Source organism: Nanorana parkeri, unplaced genomic scaffold (assembly GCF_000935625.1).
Source record: "Nanorana parkeri isolate BGI_ZX_2015 unplaced genomic scaffold, ASM93562v1 scaffold110, whole genome shotgun sequence".
NCBI lineage: Eukaryota > Metazoa > Chordata > Amphibia > Anura > Dicroglossidae > Nanorana > Nanorana parkeri.
Genome location: NW_017306378.1, coordinates 519,009 through 538,601, shown reverse-complemented (window position 1 = coordinate 538,601; position 19,593 = coordinate 519,009). Strand labels below are relative to the sequence as shown.

Below are 19,593 nucleotides of genomic sequence, written 5' to 3'. Positions count from 1 at the left end.
ACAGCCTGTCACCTTCCAGTATGCTGCAGAGGGGAACCCTTGCTCTCTGTGGGGAGCCAGAGATCCAATACATTCCTTTATGATTTAAAGCCAGAGCACTCACAACAGCAGAGAGAATGAGCTTTGCTGATTTCCGAAATATGCTTATTGTTTAGTTGTCTGGTTTAGATGCATGGCAGGTTTGAATTTTACTTAAAAACTTTATCTTAAAGACTCTCTGGGTTAGGCCACATACATATCCTGAATGTCACTTTTTTCCAGGTGTGTATCATGTAACAACTGCAAAGCAATAACACCGGGGCTGCGATGTGAATGGCAGAACAACTACACACAGTGTGCTCCATGTGCTAGTTTGGCTACTTGCCCAGTGTGTGGCCAGAACTACATAGAAGATGAAATCATTCTCCAGTGTCGGCAGTGCGACAGGCAAGTTCTTGTCTGTTTCATTCTTTTGTTAAGCATCTCTTGTGTTTTTTTATGGCTTTTATTTTTCTTACAATTGTTTTGTATTCAGGTGGTCCCATGGCACCTGCCAGAACCTTAACACAGACGCTGAGGTAGAGAGCGCAGCAGACGGTGGATTTGACTGTGCTATGTGTAAGCCGTTTGCAATACCAGCTCAAGGTAATTGCGTTGTGTGTTATATCAATTTGTAAATCCTGCAAGTCATTGCTAGCTTCTTTTATGTCACTCGTAATGTTACCCTCCATATAGTTTTCGTTTGAGTTGTTTTCAGGACCAGCATTTAAAAAAAAAGAACCTAGAATGCTCTTCTACCCATCTATCAGTAAAATTATCTTTTTTTTTTTTGCATTGCTCATGGTGACACTGCCCTTCTTCAGTTCCCTTTCTAATCCCACTTCCTAAGAGCTTGCTTCTAGTGGGGCAGCAGAGGGAGTCTCATTCCTATTGTTGGTGAGATCCTTTCTATTCTTGTGGAAGGGGGGACCTCATGGGAACTTAAAGCAAAAATCTCACCATCAGTGATGAAAAAGAAACTGATAGGGGATTTTAGTATCTAGCATCTGCTAAAAACTACTAAAACAGCTCTTATTTATTTTTAAGACTATACATAGTTAAAGATGGAAATGTTTTCTTTCTCCTTGTTAAACTGTGATGGCCACTTACTTTACTAGGTCAGGCCATCACAGGGTCAGAGGTCACCTGAAGTCTGACAGCCAGCTGACCACTCGTTTTGAGTGTGCAATATGTAAGGTCACGCAGCAGAGCTTCAGAATTGAAGTAACCCCTGCCCCAAATGCCCCCCCAATACTTAAGTAAAAGAGTACATCTCGTTATAAATCAGACTGCACATTTATAAATTAAAACGTATAAATATATCTACAACAAAGAATTTCTGCATTTTGGGGATTTTATTTATTTATTTTACCACTCATGGGTTTTTTTTTTTTTTTTTTTTTTATAAAGCTTTTACAGTGTTTAGCTTATATTCGCCTTTTCCCTTTTCACAGTTAGAGCTAGTTATAGAAAACAAAACTTGTTTAGGAAACATTTTGATTTGCTCATTATGGCAATTTTTATATTACCCCATCTTGGGCCTTTTTAATGTTATCTACTGAAATACACCACATGAATAAAGCTGCAAAATTGCAATGTAAAGCGGAACTACAACTTTCTATCCCTTACAGACAAGGAAGGTGCCATCTTAACCTATGTTTGGATTGCAGTTGCAATGGTGCTGTGCATGTGATCAGCTATGACACAAGCCATTTCAGGGCTTGAAAGTTTGGTTGAGAGCTGAAATAAGCCCACTGACAACTTTGACGGCAGGCATGCTTTAAAAGTAACTTGTTTTTGGAGCCATTTAGTTGGTGGGTAAATTTGCTCTTTTAAAAACATAGCAGGTTTGGAATGACACTATAACAGTGGCAAACATGACTTCTTCCTTCTAACTTTGTATAGGTTTGTGTCTGGTGGTTTCTCCACAAATGTGGAAAAAAAAAACCTGAAAAACCTTTTTCCATATTTCCAGCTCACCCACCTTCTTTATATATGGTTGGTGATCCATGAAGACAGAAAACGACACCCTATAAATCCCTGTCATAAACAATACGTTAATACATGGGAGCAGGATTTTGTAAAGTCAAAACTTGCTCAGGGATTTCAGAGTGCTTTGGTAGTAAATTGTGGTAGTTGATAAATGCAAGAAGTGCAAGCATGAGCAAAGTAGGAGTTCTCTTTACAGAGCATTCAGTGTGTTTCGGGTTATTATATATGTTCCTGATTTACTGCCTCCTTTTTGAAAAATGGCATACTGATGTAATATAATGGTCTGTAATCTAACAGTTATATGGCATTTTGATTTGTTTGTTTATTTTCTCCAGAAGAAATTGAATCTCCAGTGGATGCCCAGATTGTCTTAAAAATTAGAGAACCTGGTAAGAAAAGTTCAAGTGTCTAATTTGTCTGTTCCCTGGAAATTTTCCTTTTTATTCTCTCATGCTGCACTAGAAGTAGGAAAGGAAGAAAGTTGTTTTTTTGGGCAACACAGAGTGACTAAGACACATTAATAAATGAGGCCTATTGATAATAAATAAGCCCTTGAGGACTTCAGCATAAATGGTTGTCACACTGAAGCCCTAGAGAATCTTAGGGCTTGTTCACACCAAGTACATTGATCTACATTGATCAACACAGGCTCAATACAATGACACTGAGAAAGTTGTTGTTTTCTGTGTGTTCTGTTCATACCTTACAATTGTGCAGGTGTGCTGTGCATAAAAATGCAGTGTACAAAAATGTACTACAATGTGTAAAGTCAAGTTTAAAAAAAAGAAGTTTAACTGCAATGCACTCTAGCAATGTAGCAGTGCTCAACAGCTATAGAGAGACATAAACGTAAAACCAGGCAAATATTGTAAACCCAAAAGAAAAACTTTATTATGCTTTATGCCACCAAGTGTTTCATTTATCACTCTTTTTTTGTGGTTTAATGAAGTAAGAAGCTGTAATGTTCGTGCCTGTATTCCACAAATGTCACTTTAAGATTTTTGCTTTTTATTTCTTTTAAGATGTTCTCAAAACCTTTACCCAGGACGGAGTGTGCTTGACAGAGTCTGGACTTTCACAGTTACAGAGCCTAACAATCACAGCACCGAGGCGGAGGCGATCAAAACCAAAGTTGAAATTAAAAATCATCAACCAGAACAGTGTAGCAGTTCTCCAGACACCTCCTGACCCCCAGTCTGAGCATTCTCGTGATGGAGAAATGGATGATAGTAGAGGTAATGTCTTGTTACCATCACTATGTTGTCCTGCCCTTATGTCTATTGATTTTTAGATCAATTTGCTAGGTTACTGGTGTTAGGCTGCATTGTGCATAGTTGTGCCTAAATGGTTTACTAGAAGAGTTTGTCTTTATCTTGGCAATAGTTTGTGTTTTGTTTGGTGTATATTGGTCTAACATGTGCCCAGATTGCCCCCCTCTAATCTATCATGAACGCTTCAGCCAGACTCCTCTACCTTCCCTACCGCTACTCTCACATGTCACCCCTCTGTCAATCTCTGCCCAGAATTCCTGTTTCTTTTAGGATAGACTTCAAACTTCTCAGCCTTACCTACAAAGCTCTGCATAACCGTGCACAGGCTTACATTTCATCCCTTATGAAAGATATCCTTCAAATCTGCTCCTTCGTTCCACTAATGACCTGAGACTATCCTGCTCACTCACACGCACACCCAACTCTCGTCTACAGGACCTCACCAGGGCTGCACCCACCTTATGGAATTCTCTCCCACACCACATCAGGTTCTCACCGTCCCTACAGGGCTTTAAAAAATCCCTCAAAATGCACTTCTTTAGAGAAGCGTATTGGCTCTCCTCTTGATTTCTCACCCTATACAACTTTCCCCTCTGCTCCCGTTTCACAGTACTTCCAACTCCCCTCCCAATTTATTTGGTATAAATCTGTAGTCTTCCCCAGCTCTGTGTCTTCGGTCCCCTTCCTCTTAGACTGTAAGCTCTTTTGGGCAGGGTCTTCCTCACCTACTGTTTCTGTATGTTAATGATGTGTGTCAGTGTTTATTACCTGTCTAAACGATTGTACAGCACTGCGTAATATGTTGGCGTTATATAAATGTATTTGTGTAGAGGAATTCTTTTCTGCCAGCTCTCTAGAGAAGATGGGCCATGCAATTGCTCGCATTTGAAATTCTGTATTTCAGAGGTATATGGAGAAAAGCAAAAAGACATGCAGTAAATGTCAAATCTGTTTTGGGTTTTAGACTGCTCTCCCTTCATCAGGGCTATAAAGTAATTGCAGAAAAGAATTTATGAATAATATTTACACAACATTTCTAAGAGCTTGTAATTGATAACTTACACTTTTGAGGTATTTATATGATCTATGTTTATATAGTCTTAAATTACTCCTCATACCATCAAGACAACTAATATAAAGAACCCTAATTGCATTGTCTTTTCCTGTACATGTGTATATATATATATATATACATATATATAATTTTTTTCTGGATTCTGCACTCATTGCTGACACTTTCCTCCATACACCACTGAGCCCCTCTGGTGACGTTTACACTTTCATTCTTGGTAACAATGGTCACCATATAAAATACTAAGTGATAATCTACCCAGCAGGGATACAGACTGCAATAAAAAGTTGACAGGGCTTCTAATCCTTCCCTACTTTATCCAAAACATAAAAAAGGGTTTTGCTCTACATTCACTTTAAGCTGATACTAATGCATGTATTTATGTCAATAGACTGGATTCATTTAAATATTTATAGGATGTGCAGCCCTTAAATGTGATATTTGTTTTGTAGAGGGAGATCTAATGGACTGTGATGTGAAATCTGACTCTAGTCCTGAGCGAGAACCTATTGACGATGACTCTAAGGGTGCAGAAGTGATGGATGGAATAAAGAAAAGGAAAAGGAAGCCATACAGACCTGGTATTAATGTTTTTCTGATCTGGAAGTTAACACCATTGTTATAGTTAATTCATTTGAATATATGAAATATTTGATTTGACTATTTTATGTTTAGCTCTTGCAGCCTAAAGATAATTAGCACAATCAATAGGGTTCTTCAGCCAATTTTGTTTTAGCCCTGTTGTGAAATAGATTTCAAGAGTAGCAGAGATCAGATCAAATGACTACAGAATGACACTGTTCCTTTTTTTTAATCATCAACTGAGATAGAACTGCCTTATTTTGTTATACACCGGTTGCCCACAAACTTACTTATTAAGTGTCATTGATGAAGCAATGCAGCAATAATTTATGAACTTGAACTTTGAAATTCTACCAAAAAAATATATCTAAATTGGTACTGTATTTTATGTTAAAGTTTCTTTGTACTAGCAACTTCAGCTTCCAACCAATGATCAGTCATTGAGCGGTGATTTGTGATATGACTTTTGTCATATACACAGATTTTTGCACTGTGCTAAAAGACACGTAGATTATTGGAATGTTTTTGTGCCAGAATTTCTGCATTCACAGAAGAGACTAAACTATTGAAATTCGGAATGCTTACAAACCTTAGAAAACAAAATAAATAAGATAAACTGATCAGTGTAACCTCCCTCCAGGTATTGGTGGATTTATGGTGCGCCAAAGAAGCCGAACAGGTCAAGGGAAATCCAAGAGATCTCTTTCCAGAAAAGATTCTTCTGGCTCAGTTTCTGAACTTGTGCCAGGCAGAGATGATGGTACGTCCATTTTTATGCTACATAATCGTAGTAAGCCTAGCACATAAGTGGCCCTTGTTTATTAAAATGTCTAAAATAAGAACTGCCTGTGTTGCCTCCTAACAACCAACCAGATTCAAACTTTCATTTTCCCTACAAGTTTGATTCTGGCTAGTTATTGTGTGGCAATGCAGACAGGTCTTGTGAAAGTGAATTTCCGGGACAAATGGAGATCCCTTATTTCATCTAGTGAAATGGAGTGGTCTTTACCTCCTATATCAAGCTTGTAAATAGATGGTTAGTTACATTATTGACAGACTGGAGGCTGACCAGTGACTTCCATAGAGGTGGCATTATAAAGTGTTTTTTCCAGTTGCCACTCTGCCTTTGGAGCTATGGGAAGGATTCCACTCTGTTACTACACAAAGGAGAGTGCCAAACGGGATTTCCTGTTCTCCTGAAAATCACCTGTGAAGACAGTTTGATAAATGAAGCCGCATGAATTTTAATGCTGGAAAGTTATCAGTGTTTCCCTGTGCAGTGAGCTGTAGATCTGTGTGGCATTTCTGGTGTGCCGGATGTCTTTCCTATTAGCAGACAGCATTGTGCCGTGTTGTACTATCTGCTACTATTAAATACATTTTTTCAAGGTAATACTTTATCTTCAGTTTCTGTTGAATCTTGCCATATGCTATGCTGTAGATATACAATTTGTCTTCTGAATTACATTCTGTGTACATCCTAAGCTTGGAATGAACCGCTGCCTGATAATCCAATGGATGAATGCGCCCCTATCACTGAGAACACAGAGAAAGTTAGGAAACGATACCGGAAAAAGAAAAACAAACTTGAGGAATCCTTCCCAACGTATCTGCAGGTAATTGCTATTTTTGTATTTTTAATGCATTCTGGACAGTCTGAAATGAACTTTGTTTTGGTACCATGTTTCTCTGCCCAGTTAAGATTGTGAGGACAAAAGCTACCTCAAGTGCCCTATAGGTAGAAGAGAACTTTGCAGATTGCTGAAGGAAGGTGAAACGTGAATGATATTGAAAACTTGCATAAAGCAAAGTAGTGTATCTTTATTAACATATCCAGGCTTTTTCTTGCATATATATGAGGGTAGCAAGCAGTAGATATATGCAAAAAGTAAAAAAAACAAAAAAAAGCGCTTTAACAGTGGTTTAAACTTACCCCGTCTTTGCCGCGCGCTCCCGTCCGAAAATCCGAAACTGCATCTTGGGGCGGGCGCATGCGCAGTTTGGATTTTTTGGCCGGGAGACGAGGAGAGACGCAAGGTAGGTCTATGGACAGGTGCACCCGCATGCAGACACCGTGGGACAGGAAGTGCCAGCAAGGACAGAGGAGTCAGCGCTGGATCGGAGAGTCGCCGCACCACTGGAGGGACAGATGAAAACATCAGGAAAGAAGAAGATCGGATTAGGAGACATCAGTTAAGGTAAGTGCTGGCATTTACATTGGGGGGAGGGGGAAAAATTTACTTTAATGTCAGTTTAATACTACTTCCGGGCCGCAGCACGTCTATAGACGGCGGCCTGCAGAAGTGGGTAAAACAAGAACACGGCTGCTCCGGCAGAGTCTCTCAGAGCCAGGACAAGAAGCTGGGAAAGCAGATCTCGGCTTCCTCAGCTTGTTTGGGGTCTCTAGGTGACATTAGGGGTCTAAAAGACCCCTGATGCCTCCATAAAGAGGACCTGTCACACCCTATCTGCTATTACACAGTGTGCTTGTTGGTCCCCTATGTAATACCAATATGGTTAGTGTACAAAAAAAAAGTGTTTAAAAATGAAAGTAACATAAAAAAAAAAGTCCCCCACCCCCAGATACATGCGTTGGAGCGCCTACGTGCGAAAAAAACCAATTGTGCTGCACATGTTACATATCGCCTCGAACGTCGCAGTGAGCAATAATGACATTTTTCTGCCGATACAGCAACGCTGTAAATCCCTGCTTTCTTTTCTAGAAACTGAAAACCGGCCGAGCGCTGCGGGAGGAGAGCGCTATGTTTGTGGGGTTTTTTGGGGGGGAGGAGGGGCCAAAAACAAAATCTTGCACCAGGGCCCTTTGTTCCTTAGGTCCGCCACTGTCTGTTATACAGTATATCAGGACTGGTGTGGCTTCCATAGAGTGCAATGAGTACATGGTAGTGTGTTACCATATGTTACTGTGTTCTGCAACTGTATTAGGGTGCTATTCACATTGAAAGGCTCCTCAATGCACATAATATGCGTTACCACAGCGCACTATTGTTAAAGTGACACTAAACTCAGGAGCTAAATGTAGCTTATTTATGCATCAGCTGTAGATCCTCAAATTATCTCTGAATTAATGCTGACACTGTCCTGTGTGTGTTGTAAAGTAGCCACCGCTCCAAGCTCACTCCTGTGATGGACTACAATCTCACACTTAGTTTACTAATTTGTATTGAGATTGTAGTCCATCACAGGAGTGAACTTGAAGCGGTGGCTACTTTACTACACTCACAGTGACCATGGGGAACAAAAGTAGCCACCCTCCAGAAGGAAGGACAGTGTCAGCACCAATTCAGAGATGATTTGAGGATCTACAGATGAGTTATACATAAATAAGATACATCTCTCAATAGTTAAGGTACTTGAATGCCGTTTTTAGGATTTACCTCCTCATTTTATTGTCACTTTAATGGACCCTTAGTCTGTGTGTCTGCTGACATTTTGTCACATAAGTTAGATTTCGTTCCTTTCCTCCTAATTCCTCCTAAATAGAGTTTTAGAGCTGAAGACTTCAGAGGGTGCAGATCTTTGTTGTATATTCTCTGCATATCACTTGTGAAAATTGAAAAATAACTTAATTACTTTATTTGGGGGGGGGGGTGTTACTTTGGTTGAATGCCACCTATAAATACTGTAGAACAGTGATAGTTTCAATTAAACAATTAAAATGCATACCGCACTCGCAAAAGTGCTTGGCAAATGAGCACAGAACATAAAATCAATCTGAAATGAGACTTGCTCAAACCATTGGATGGTTTGACCAACTGTTGAACTTGTTCAGTATCAACTACCCACTGCCTCAAGTTTGCATCTTGGCCTACACATTTTAGGGGTGCACCCTCTTCCTCAGGGCTGTGAAGTGCATGGTGCACCCTCAAAAAGTCTCACAGTCTGGAGAAAGCTACATGTCTGCATATTTATGGCAAATTTTGATTAACTTTTGGATGGAACTAAATGACCAGCGGTACTGTATCCTTTCAACACTTGAGCGCTGACAGGTTGCGTTTATTTGTGTATTTATAAATTTGTTTTTGTTTTTTAAATAGAATTCAATTTGAATGATCCTGAGAGAACGTGTGTTAGTCTTCTATGAAAGTTTATAAATCATCTCCTTAAATTGGATATAAAACCCAATCCCTGAAAACTCATAAGATAACTTTAAAATGTTCATGTAAATTCAAAAGTCATTTTCAGTATTTTTAAATCTGCAGCTTTCATTAACCCCTTCGTGACTGACGACGTACAGTGTACGTCGCCAGCATCGGGGCTGTTTAAACAGACTCCCGGCGACTTTTGCCGCCGGGAGTCTGTTTAAACTTGTAGAGCCGACTGTCGGCTTTACAACAGAAGCGATCCTGGCGACTTACCTGTCGCCAGATCGCTTCTGCGTCCCGAAGAAGGGGCCGCCCCCCCCCCCGGACACCCCCGCCGTGCTTCCCGGGCTCCGTTGCCCCTCCTACGGGCCCGGGACCGGCGATCTTTGTGTCCGCGGGGAGCTGGGGAGGAGGTCGACGAACTTCCGTTCATCGATCCCCTCCCCGTTCTATGGGACCGGGAGCGATGCAGATTGCATCACTTCCGGTCCCTGGGCTGTCAGTTCTGGGCTCCTGCAGCCCAGCTATAAGCTATTGAAGTGCGATCTGCACTTCAATAGCTTATTTCCAGTGTAAAGGTGACACTGAGGGTCTTTTGGACCCCCAGCATCACCTTAAAGAGGACCTGTCACCACCATCTGCTATTACATGGGGGGGCTTGCAAGCCCCCCCATGTGATAGCAGTCAAAGTAAAGTAAAAAAAAAAAAAAAAACAGTTTTTAAAATTAAAATGAAATAAAATAAATCTAATAATAAAAAAAAATTTAAAAGTACCCCGCCCCCGCGAGCACGCGCGTCGCCACGTAAACACGCGTCGGGTGCGCCTACGCATGAAAACGACGAACGCGCTACACATGTTGGGTATCGCCGCGCACGCCGGAGTGAGAGCAATAATTCTAGGGCCAGTATTTTGGGGTATCTCTAAATTGATGACCTGTGGGGGCTTTTAAAGTGTCTTTTATTGACTTTTTGGGGTACTGCAGTTTTTCGCCGTTTCACGGTCGCACGCAATCTGTAAACTGGGCATGTTGGGTATCGTTTTACTCGTTGTAACCTCATCTTTTATATTTCATTAAAAAAATGGGTAATTTGTTGTGTTTTGGGGCATTTAATTAAATTTGTCACTAAATTTTGGGGTTTAATAAGGAGTTGCGCTAATATTGCGCAACATAAAAATTTTCAACTACCACCATTTTATTCTATAGGGTCTTGGCATTCAGAAAATATATAATGTTGGGGGGTTTTATGTCATTTTCAGGCCTAAAATGTGGAATATAACATGGGTGCAAAAAATGAAAAAAGGGCCTCAGTCATGAAGGGGTTAAAATAATGCCCATTTAACTTGCCATGGAGGTCCTCAGATGCTTCGTTGTAGGGTGGTATCGCTCTGTCCCTATCTCTGAATTGTGCTCCTGTGTTGTCACTCTGTCACAGAGGCTTCTGATGAAGATTACAAGTGGCTGTTTTAGCACACTTAACATAGGCAGGGTTCACTGTTGTCAGCGTCGGAAAACCTGCCATTAATCCAATACAAGAGTGCTTGCATATAGGCAGGAAGAGACTGCAGGAGATCAGTGGCACTAAGATGTAACAAAGATTAGAAAGTGAAAACAAGTATTTGTTTTCCGTGGGACAAACTGTCATTCAATTGTTTAAATCTGCAATAAATGCTTATCTGATTTGACCCCAATGTAATGAAAGAATGGATCCACATTTCTAGAACTGCCCCATGCTTTACTGATGCTATTTTCTCCACATCCGTAACGTGTATCTGAAAATCATAATCGCGCCTCACAATTTACCAAGTCACTCCAATTTCACCCTTACCATTTGAAAAGAGAAGCTTCTTTTGTCATATCTGAAGTGGTACTTGGTAGCTGATTGTTTTGTGTGCGGTGGTTTTGATGCATCTTAACCATTTAAGTTGTTTCAATCTTTACAGGAAGCTTTTTTTGGGAAAAACCTTTTGGATACCAGTCGACAAAACAAGCAGAGCATTGAGCATTTGTCTGAGGATGCCGCCCATCTGCCGTACAAAGCAAACATTAATGCTACCTTTTTGGATCCATCATCTGACCCCCTGCTCAGCTCGGCTGCAACACCCTCAAGAACCACGAACGGTAAGGGCGGGCAGTCACGTGACGCATGTATAATAGGAAGCCTGTGTAGTAGCCAATTTACACCAAACGAGCAAGAAAATTGCTGGCATTTGCTATCATTTTTACATTGACATTTATAAGTGTATTATAATGTATTTCAGGCCTTTTGAAGCATGGTGGGAAACGCTGTTGTAATGAGCATTTAGGAGGTTTTCACAGGGTTGTGTGAGCTTTTTCATAAATTACAATGCTGCAAACACTTCAATATTCTAGAAAAATGCTTTTAACTAAACATTTTTCACAGTTCCCAAAACCAGAAAAATATATATATTGTGTGCTTCCTAAAGGGTATCTAAACCCCAATACAAAAATGTAATATGTTTCAGCTTACCACCCCAAATGTGGTTAGCTGCCTTTCCTTTTTTTAAGGCTTACCTAACCTCCCCCCCCCCATTTTCAACTCCCTATACTGCCAGTAACACATTTCTTATCTGAGGGTCACAATGCTTACTCCCCATCTCTATGAAGCAGTGTTTTCTTCTGATTTTTACTATAAAGACCTTCCCCTCCTAATTTCAGTTGCATATGGTTGGGAGAAAGTGGTTGTGTAGTTTAGCACACAGGAAGTTACAAGGATGCTGGATTTCTATCAGGATTAATGTTTTGTTTTTCTGTGTTTGCAGAAAATGTACTTGGCTGGAAAAAAAGAAAACTAATGCAGCCACTACATCTAAGGACTGGTAAGCAATGGCAATGTATTACATTTATGTTCTTGGCTTTAGATATACTTTAATATCACCTGCAGGCTTACTGCTGCTTCTCCGCCGGTGCTTAGTTGGCCACCGAAAGTCATGTAGAATCACAAATAATAAACGCTTATTTTGAAGTTTCATTGTGTCATTAATTAATTTTCTTTCTCTCTTGGATTCTGTATCTTCAAGACATTTTATAAAGTTTTTTTTTCCCCACACAATTTATCCTAATTGCCCTCTTTACAAATCACAGGTTTTATGACCAGTTCCCCAGGCTTTTACATTTATATAAATGTGTAAATTGCTATTCTTATTAATAAAACTAGTGAAAACTGATTATTGAATTGAACCCTTTGAGGACACTGTAGAATACACAGTAAATGTAATTGTTTTAACTGATAACAGTCTCATTGCAGTCCCTGATGTGCTTAGCTGCTGTAATCGCCCTCTCCTGCCACCCATGTTAACCAGTGTATAGCGATCCAGGCACTTTTAAAACTTCACTGCACAGACTATGTAGTAACTTAATGCTTGCATTAATTGCCACCAATGACGATTGCAATTTTGCAGCATTCCTATGAGAGTTGTGTTTGACCTTTTTTTTTTTTTTTTGCTCTGTCATTCTCCAAGGTGGTTCTCACGATCCTCTAGCAGATCTGTCTGAAGTTTTGAACACAGACGATGACATTTTCGGTATTCTTTCTGATGATCTTGCAAAATCATCAAATCAGTCTGGTAGGATTTTCTGCATCCAGTTTATTTTAATTTCATTATTGTCTCCCTGATATATTTTGCCCTGCGGTACTTATTATTTCTTACGACATCAGTTCACCTAAGTAAACATGTTTGGTTTTAGCTGCTATTTCTCTGCTTACAATATGTTGTGTATTTTGCGTTTTCATAAAATTTTTGCTTTGATCACAAATTTTAAGCATGTTGCCTTACAAATTCACCTCGCTTCTTTCTTTATTATCACCTCCACTTTTTCTTTATTATAATCATCCATTTTATCTGGTTTTGGGTTCTGTAGGTCTTGATTTATGCCCTTTCCAGGTTGAGAATTCATCCTCTCCTTTTGGTAAGATGAACTAAGGAATTTCCCTTTCCTCCTTGCTAGTTATCTGGTAGCTCTCTGTCTGCTAGCATTCTGTATGCATGTATTACATTCTACTGCTTTTGTATATTGTCCTTGTCATGTATTTCTCTTTGCTGTTTATTTACAAAGAAAAGTTTATATATATATATATATATATGTATATATATCTCTGCTAGCATTAGTTAGGTGTAGTAGAGCAGGGGTGGGGAACCTCTGGCCCTCCTACCCCTGTAGTAGAGTAGCTTTTGGCCAATAGAAGCTTTCTCTATGGACCCTAAGGCACAAGATTTCTCCTTCTTTTTGGATATATGTATTTGCAGACTAACGCACAATGCCATTGTGAGAATTTCACTAGCAAGAATATTCAAGAAAGAATATTTAGTTCTCCGATTAGTGTACAAGTGCAATACAAGCTGAAATAGCTGCAGTTTATAACTCTAGAATAGGTGATAACTGCGTTCTATGAAGGTGCAGTACAGAATTGGATTTGTGGTGTTGACTTAACACAGCATATTTTAAGCTAGAATTAGATCACACATCAGGTCTAATATGAATCTTTTTTTTTTAATAGGTTTTGCCAGCAGGCATTGTTAGATAAATATAGTCTATGAACAGTTTTATATGAGTTATTGAATCTAGGGAAATAAGCAGATCTTTTTCATAAGATACTTAGAATAAACTGTGCTTTTAATTGAAGTCCATGGGAGGGTTACTGTATCTGTGCCTTTGCACAGCACTTACAGCTTTAATGTTCTTTAAATTGCTGAGGACACTCAGCTGCCACATTTGCTATAAGCAATAGACATATTGGCCCCATAAACAACTGTTTTCTTCAAGTGATCTGACCTAAAGTGCTTCTAAGGTAACAGTGAAGTGCAAGTATCGGTGTCAGGCTTGGGGGCTTGTTGACACCTGCAGGAATATGTTTTGCCATGCATAACGTGCGCCTACTGGTGTGTGGTTTGCATCCTTGCAATGTGTTGTAGCAATGCATCACAGTGTTTTGTTTTTATTTTACTTTATTGAGCATTAATACACACTTCATTGTAAGGCGTTGTTGTGGATTGTGTAAAAATACAGACATGCTGCATTTTGGCACATCGAGAACAATTGTTTACTGTTTGGCCTTGAATGAGCCTGCATTCATCAATGCAGCTCAGCGGTCATGGTGTGAACGAGCCCATAATCCCTGTGTCCCCTTGACACCTAGGCTCAGGCTGTACATGGGGCCTTGACTTCTGAGGTCAAGCCCTGCTTTTTTTTCTTAATCTTGTCACTTAAATGCTAGTACCCATACTGCTGACATCCTGTCATCTGATTTAATAACAGGTCAGGGCTTATGCTGGCCATGCAAGTAACAGGTTTTTTAGACAATTTCAACCAGCTTTCAATCTTTATAATTACCAAGAGCACCCTACCAATAACAAGCTTTATCAACTGGCACACTTCAGTCAATTGTATGAAGCACATACACACATGCAAGGAGAGTTTTCACCTCCTGTAAAATTAATGTCATGAATGGACTCCACCCCGTAGTTTACTGTACAAAGAAGTCAAGTTAGTCTATATGTATTTTAGAGTTGCCGTAACCCATCACCTTCTTATAACTAACATTTGATTAATATTCCCCCTAACACAATGTTCTGTGTATTTGGATACCTACAATATCCATTGTGGCCCGTGAATAAGCTTTGTTTTTCTGTGCAGCTTATTTGTATAGCTTTGCATTAATTTCCCTTTGTTTTTGAGCTTGATTCTGTAATCAAGTCAAAGTTCCCACTCAAAAGTGATATTTCAGGTATAGGGAGTGTCTGGTGGGCCAAGTCACCTGTACTCTTCTTATATCTTCTTGGCACTTGAGCCATGAGATCTCCCCGGGGTTTAGAGGGTCCTAACCCACTGTGGTCTTCTCCTGCTTCTCATACTGTGTTATTGGATATTGGTACCCCTGTTAATTCCTGAGGCTGGAATGATGCGAGTCTAGAGATCTCTCCACTAGAGTCCCTCAGAGATAGAAGAAGCTAGGTATATATTTTGACTCTTTACAATTTACCAACACTCTTTTGGGTGGACCTTTCATTATGTATCCCTTCTAATTGTTTGTGGCCAGAATGTTTTCCTGAAAGGTTCCCTTGTTTGAGAGAAGGGGATTGTATTGAGAAGGGGTCTTTTAATGTGAATGTTTATGGTATCTTGTTTGTCCCTACAGCTGGACTTGACGTAGGTACAATGTCAGATGATTCATCATCGCTGCCTCATGCCAGTGGCCCCCAAAGCTCTCGGCCATTAAGTGAAGACCAACTGGATGGGATTCTCAGCCCAGAATTAGACAAAATGGTTACAGATGGTAAACCCTGCTTTGCTGTTTCTATTTTTGTTATCCACCCATCTACTCCAGTGTGATAGGCTTAGAAGCCCTGTCATTATTTTATTGCAGCCTGTGTCCTCATTGGAGAGAGATTCTATTATTTTGTGTTGGGACAAAGCACATTTTCTTCGTAAAGTGGGGGGAAGGGTCAGAATCTCTGTCAGGTTATTATTACTGCATTTCACTTCCTGTCCCAGTGATAACAGCTCCACTTATTGCTTGTACTATGGTCATAGGCACTGGAGATGAGCTGTAATCGCCTCAACAGGCTTTTTGGACATTAATATTTAACATGAGTTTCTTTCTCTTTCCAAGTCGATCCAAAATGAAAAAAGAGGAAAAAGGCTTTGGGCTTTAACATGTCAGAACTGCTGCATACGCTTTTTTTTGTGTTGTGTTATTGAAGCTATGACATGGAACAAAAGATCCAACCAGAAGTGAATGATCTAATACCCCATAGCTAGTATAATTGCCTTTAGTTGGAGGAGATTGTGACTGCATCATGTCCTGCCACATAATGGGCTTTGTAGTGATCTCTATCCGCAATCTATGTTTTTTAATTTCAAAAGGGCTCATCTGCTTACACAAGTGTATAAGTGCCTTGCAAGCTGGTATTAGAATCTAGTTTAGAAAATGTTCCTAATGTATATAAAAGTATTCTTGTTGTGCGTAGCAATAAAGGCTTTTTTTTCTTTTCCCCATTTTTATATTTTCCCTGGAAGAACAACCGAAATGTATTGTAATAGATTCTTTTTTTGGTTTTTTTACTTGCCATATATATGTGCTTGTTTTTGGAATTTCACACTTGTAGTGATTAACAACATTTACTTTTTTTTTTTTTATTCCTTCTCCATCAGGTGCAATTTTGGGAAAGCTGTATAAAATTCCAGGTAATTTTGACCATCCTAGGTTTACACTTTAACGTCACTCCAAATTATTTTCACTAGAATACATCTTTTAAATATTTGGTTCCTGCTCTTTCTGTTGGGTTTGCAGAACTTGAAGGAAAAGAGGTTGAAGATTTATTTACTGCTGTGCTGAGTCCTGTAGCCACCCATCCGCCATCTTTGCCACAACCGCCACCACCTTCAGCTCATCCCCATCCTCCACATACACAGCTCTTGCCTTTGCAAAACCAGGGTAAGTTTGAGTCCTGGTTTAAGCCTTTGCTCTACTTTAAAGGCCTGGTAAAGATGTTTCCCAAAGTCTAGGTTCACTTGATCATACTTTTCCCGCTGTCATTATTTTATCCTTGGGTTGTCGTGACATGTTTTACCAGCAGCTGGGGATAGGAAAGCATAGAGGTTCATGGTCCGTTTTAATTATATTTTTCTTGATGATCCTTTCTATAAAAGCTTTTTTGGCAGATACATGGCACCTCTATGACACAAGCATGCAGGACCTATGCAAATCAGTAGACATGTCTCTGTCTTAATGCTGCTATGGGGAAAGTCATTCTGCAGTGTGTGTGCAATCCGATCTCCCTAGCACTTCAGGCCCATTGTAAAGCAGCAACTAGTTTTTAAACCAGAAAACATGCTTGCTGCTTGTGGTCTGTAGGCTTCAAATGGTAATTATTCATATACAGTCTTTTACATATACCTACATATATCTGTTAGGGATCCCTTACCTGTTAAAGCAGCATGTGATTCTTAGAGCAAGCATACCCTAGCTCCCATCATTAGATCATTTTTACTACATGATGGGATAACCAAACACCTGGGTGCAAAACAAATGGCCAAAAGCTTCCGAATCTAGCTAGTGGCACACATCATTTTGCCCTCTGCACCTTAGTATTCGTTGTGCATTTTGTGTTTCTAGTGATGTGTGATTTGATGGCCAGTAGAAAGACTCTGGCAATGGATAGAGTCTAGCCAGAAGTGCAGTCAGAAAACGGTGGTTGTCATTGACATCCCTGGTCTTTGGAATTGAGGTGCAGTGAAAATTAAAGGATGCAAGCAGGCACCTGAAAGTGCTTCTTGTGGATCAGGGGCCCCTTTTGGAACATAAGAAAACCACCCACAGGTTCCCTTTAAAAAGAAAAACAAAACTTAGAAACTTCTATGGAAGTGTGCTTGGTGCATACACTTAAAGTTACAGTCATGGTCCTAGCTGTAATTTTTTGGACCTGTTGTGTAACGGATTTCTAGTGAACTGAGAAGTGAAGTTTAAGGCAGATTTAGATCTCCCCCTGCCATTTGAGGCCCTATAAATGGGCATCAATGACATCCTTTTTGCAGCCCTCAGTACCTAAAACTAGGCATGCGCCAATACCGTTTTTTCGGTATCGAGTAGTGCCAATATTTTTTTTCAGTACTTGCCGATATCGCTTACCGGTGCTGTGTGCTCAGATTATCAGAAATTCGGGCGGCGGATCATGACCAGTCGCCCAGCTTCCTGATTGCTGCAAAGCCAGTGTTCTAGCGAAAGAACACTGGCTCCACTTGAGGCTGCCTGACTTCCTGACCAATCAGAAAGCCGGGCGGTGAGTCATGAGGTGCCATCCGGCTTCAAGATTGGCTAGGAAAGCAGCTTCACTTCCTAGGCAGCCTGGCTTCCTGACCAATCGGGAAGCTGGGAGGCCGGTCATTACGTGCCGGCCGGCTTTCTGATTAAAATGGAAGTCTGCTCTATGCTCCCTTGTCACTGCCGGTCAGAGACAGTGCAGACTCCAGCAACTGTTGGTCTACTAGCTTGTGGGAGGTAGTAGCGGAGTAGCTGGATTGGCTGTGTTTGTGGGGACACACACGCAGCTTACTAGCACATACAAGGGTGCCTGCGGAGCACGCTGCTTGAGAAAGGAGTCACTCTGAAACAGGAAGTCAGGACCAGTGCTCAGGGGACTTGATGATTCTGCAGCAATCTAAAACTTTTAAACATCAAGGAGCAGCATTCATTGCAAGTGATATAATCAGCATTTGAAATAACGTAAAATCCTTTTGACTTTAATATCACTGTAACCATTGCAAGTTTGATGAATTAGTTTAGTCTGTTAACATTGTGTTCATTGTGGATCCATACAAATTTTCCACTAAACAGAGCAAGTGTGTAAGGACATGTGTCAATGGGAAAATTCAGCATGCTTTCATGTGCATTTACTCTACATTTAACATCAACTTGAGACTCTTATGAGGTATGACAGGTATATATAACCTACTTGTGCCCAGCATTTGACTTCCTAAGTTGCATCAACCTGCTAGAAAAGAGAGGTAAAAGTGAAGGATATATGGCAGTTGTGTCACAGCTAGACTTGTGATTTATTGTCTATATGTTTGTTTTAGAGGTGAGCTATATAATTTGGTAGCATATATGAAAATGTTTGCTTTTCATATATGGAGGTGCTCTTTGAAACAGGGTATGACTTTCTAAGTCAGGCTTATGGTATTACTGGGTATACCACTGAAAAAGCTTTAAAAAAAAAAGTTTCCACCAAAATCTATGAATATCAGGACTGTTGTAAATCTTTGAATCACTGGGATATGACATACATTATTTTTCATACATGTCAGAAATTACAGTGGGAGGGAATTTTTTTTTTTTGGTAACCAGAAATGTGCTGTCAATGAGTAAGAAAGTAAAGAATGACAAAAAAAAAAGAAAAGCTTTTTACCTCTTGATTTGATAAATCCTCATCTATTGTGCAGTGATCAGCCACCTGATCACTTTCCTATAATCCAAATTCCGCCTAAATATGAAGACTTCCATTTTACGTAGTTGCTGGCAGGTTAAAAAGTGACGACTTCTTATATTTCTCATCCTAATGAGATGTGCACATTGAAATTCCCAGCACTGCGCAACTGCTGAAGTCTATACATATATGTATGTGTCTTGTTGTCTCCATATAAACCTCTGGCTCTCATCCACTGCTTCATATAGTGAATCGGGACAATTAGCCAAATTGGGATAACACCTTCTTTTGGTTTCTAAGCATGTATAAAGCAAATTCAAGCCCACCTGTGACAAAGAAGCTGTCACAGGTCGGCTCTATAGATTGGGAAATCAGCGAACAGATACCACCGATCGCTGACTTCCTGATCCTCTCCCTGCAGAGAGCAGTGACCGTCTCTGCATGGATTCCCCCTCCACCCTCTCAGCATATAGAGGGCAATAACCAGCTATATACTGAGTTTTGGGTCACTGGAGGACACAGTACTCCCTGAGGTTGCCCCATAATTCTCCTTTAAAGAGGAGGATGTGGGAAGTAATGTTGACGATAATTGACCCTGTCTGTACTGTG

General features: G+C 40.1%; 1 protein-coding gene across 1 annotated transcript in view; it reads left to right on the top strand.

The window, feature by feature from the left end:
* Positions 1-19,593, top strand: part of KMT2C (lysine methyltransferase 2C) — a 184,553-nt gene that overhangs the window by 117,073 nt on the left and 47,887 nt on the right. The window contains exons 19-31 of the mRNA XM_018553120.1: positions 262-426; positions 515-624; positions 2,349-2,399; positions 3,033-3,245; positions 4,806-4,934; positions 5,576-5,695; positions 6,421-6,551; positions 10,984-11,161; positions 12,523-12,627; positions 12,923-12,970; positions 15,198-15,335; positions 16,214-16,246; positions 16,353-16,496. Of these exons, the coding sequence (XP_018408622.1) occupies positions 262-426; positions 515-624; positions 2,349-2,399; positions 3,033-3,245; positions 4,806-4,934; positions 5,576-5,695; positions 6,421-6,551; positions 10,984-11,161; positions 12,523-12,627; positions 12,923-12,970; positions 15,198-15,335; positions 16,214-16,246; positions 16,353-16,496 (1,565 nt within the window). The remainder of the gene's footprint in view (positions 1-261; positions 427-514; positions 625-2,348; positions 2,400-3,032; positions 3,246-4,805; positions 4,935-5,575; positions 5,696-6,420; positions 6,552-10,983; positions 11,162-12,522; positions 12,628-12,922; positions 12,971-15,197; positions 15,336-16,213; positions 16,247-16,352; positions 16,497-19,593) is intronic.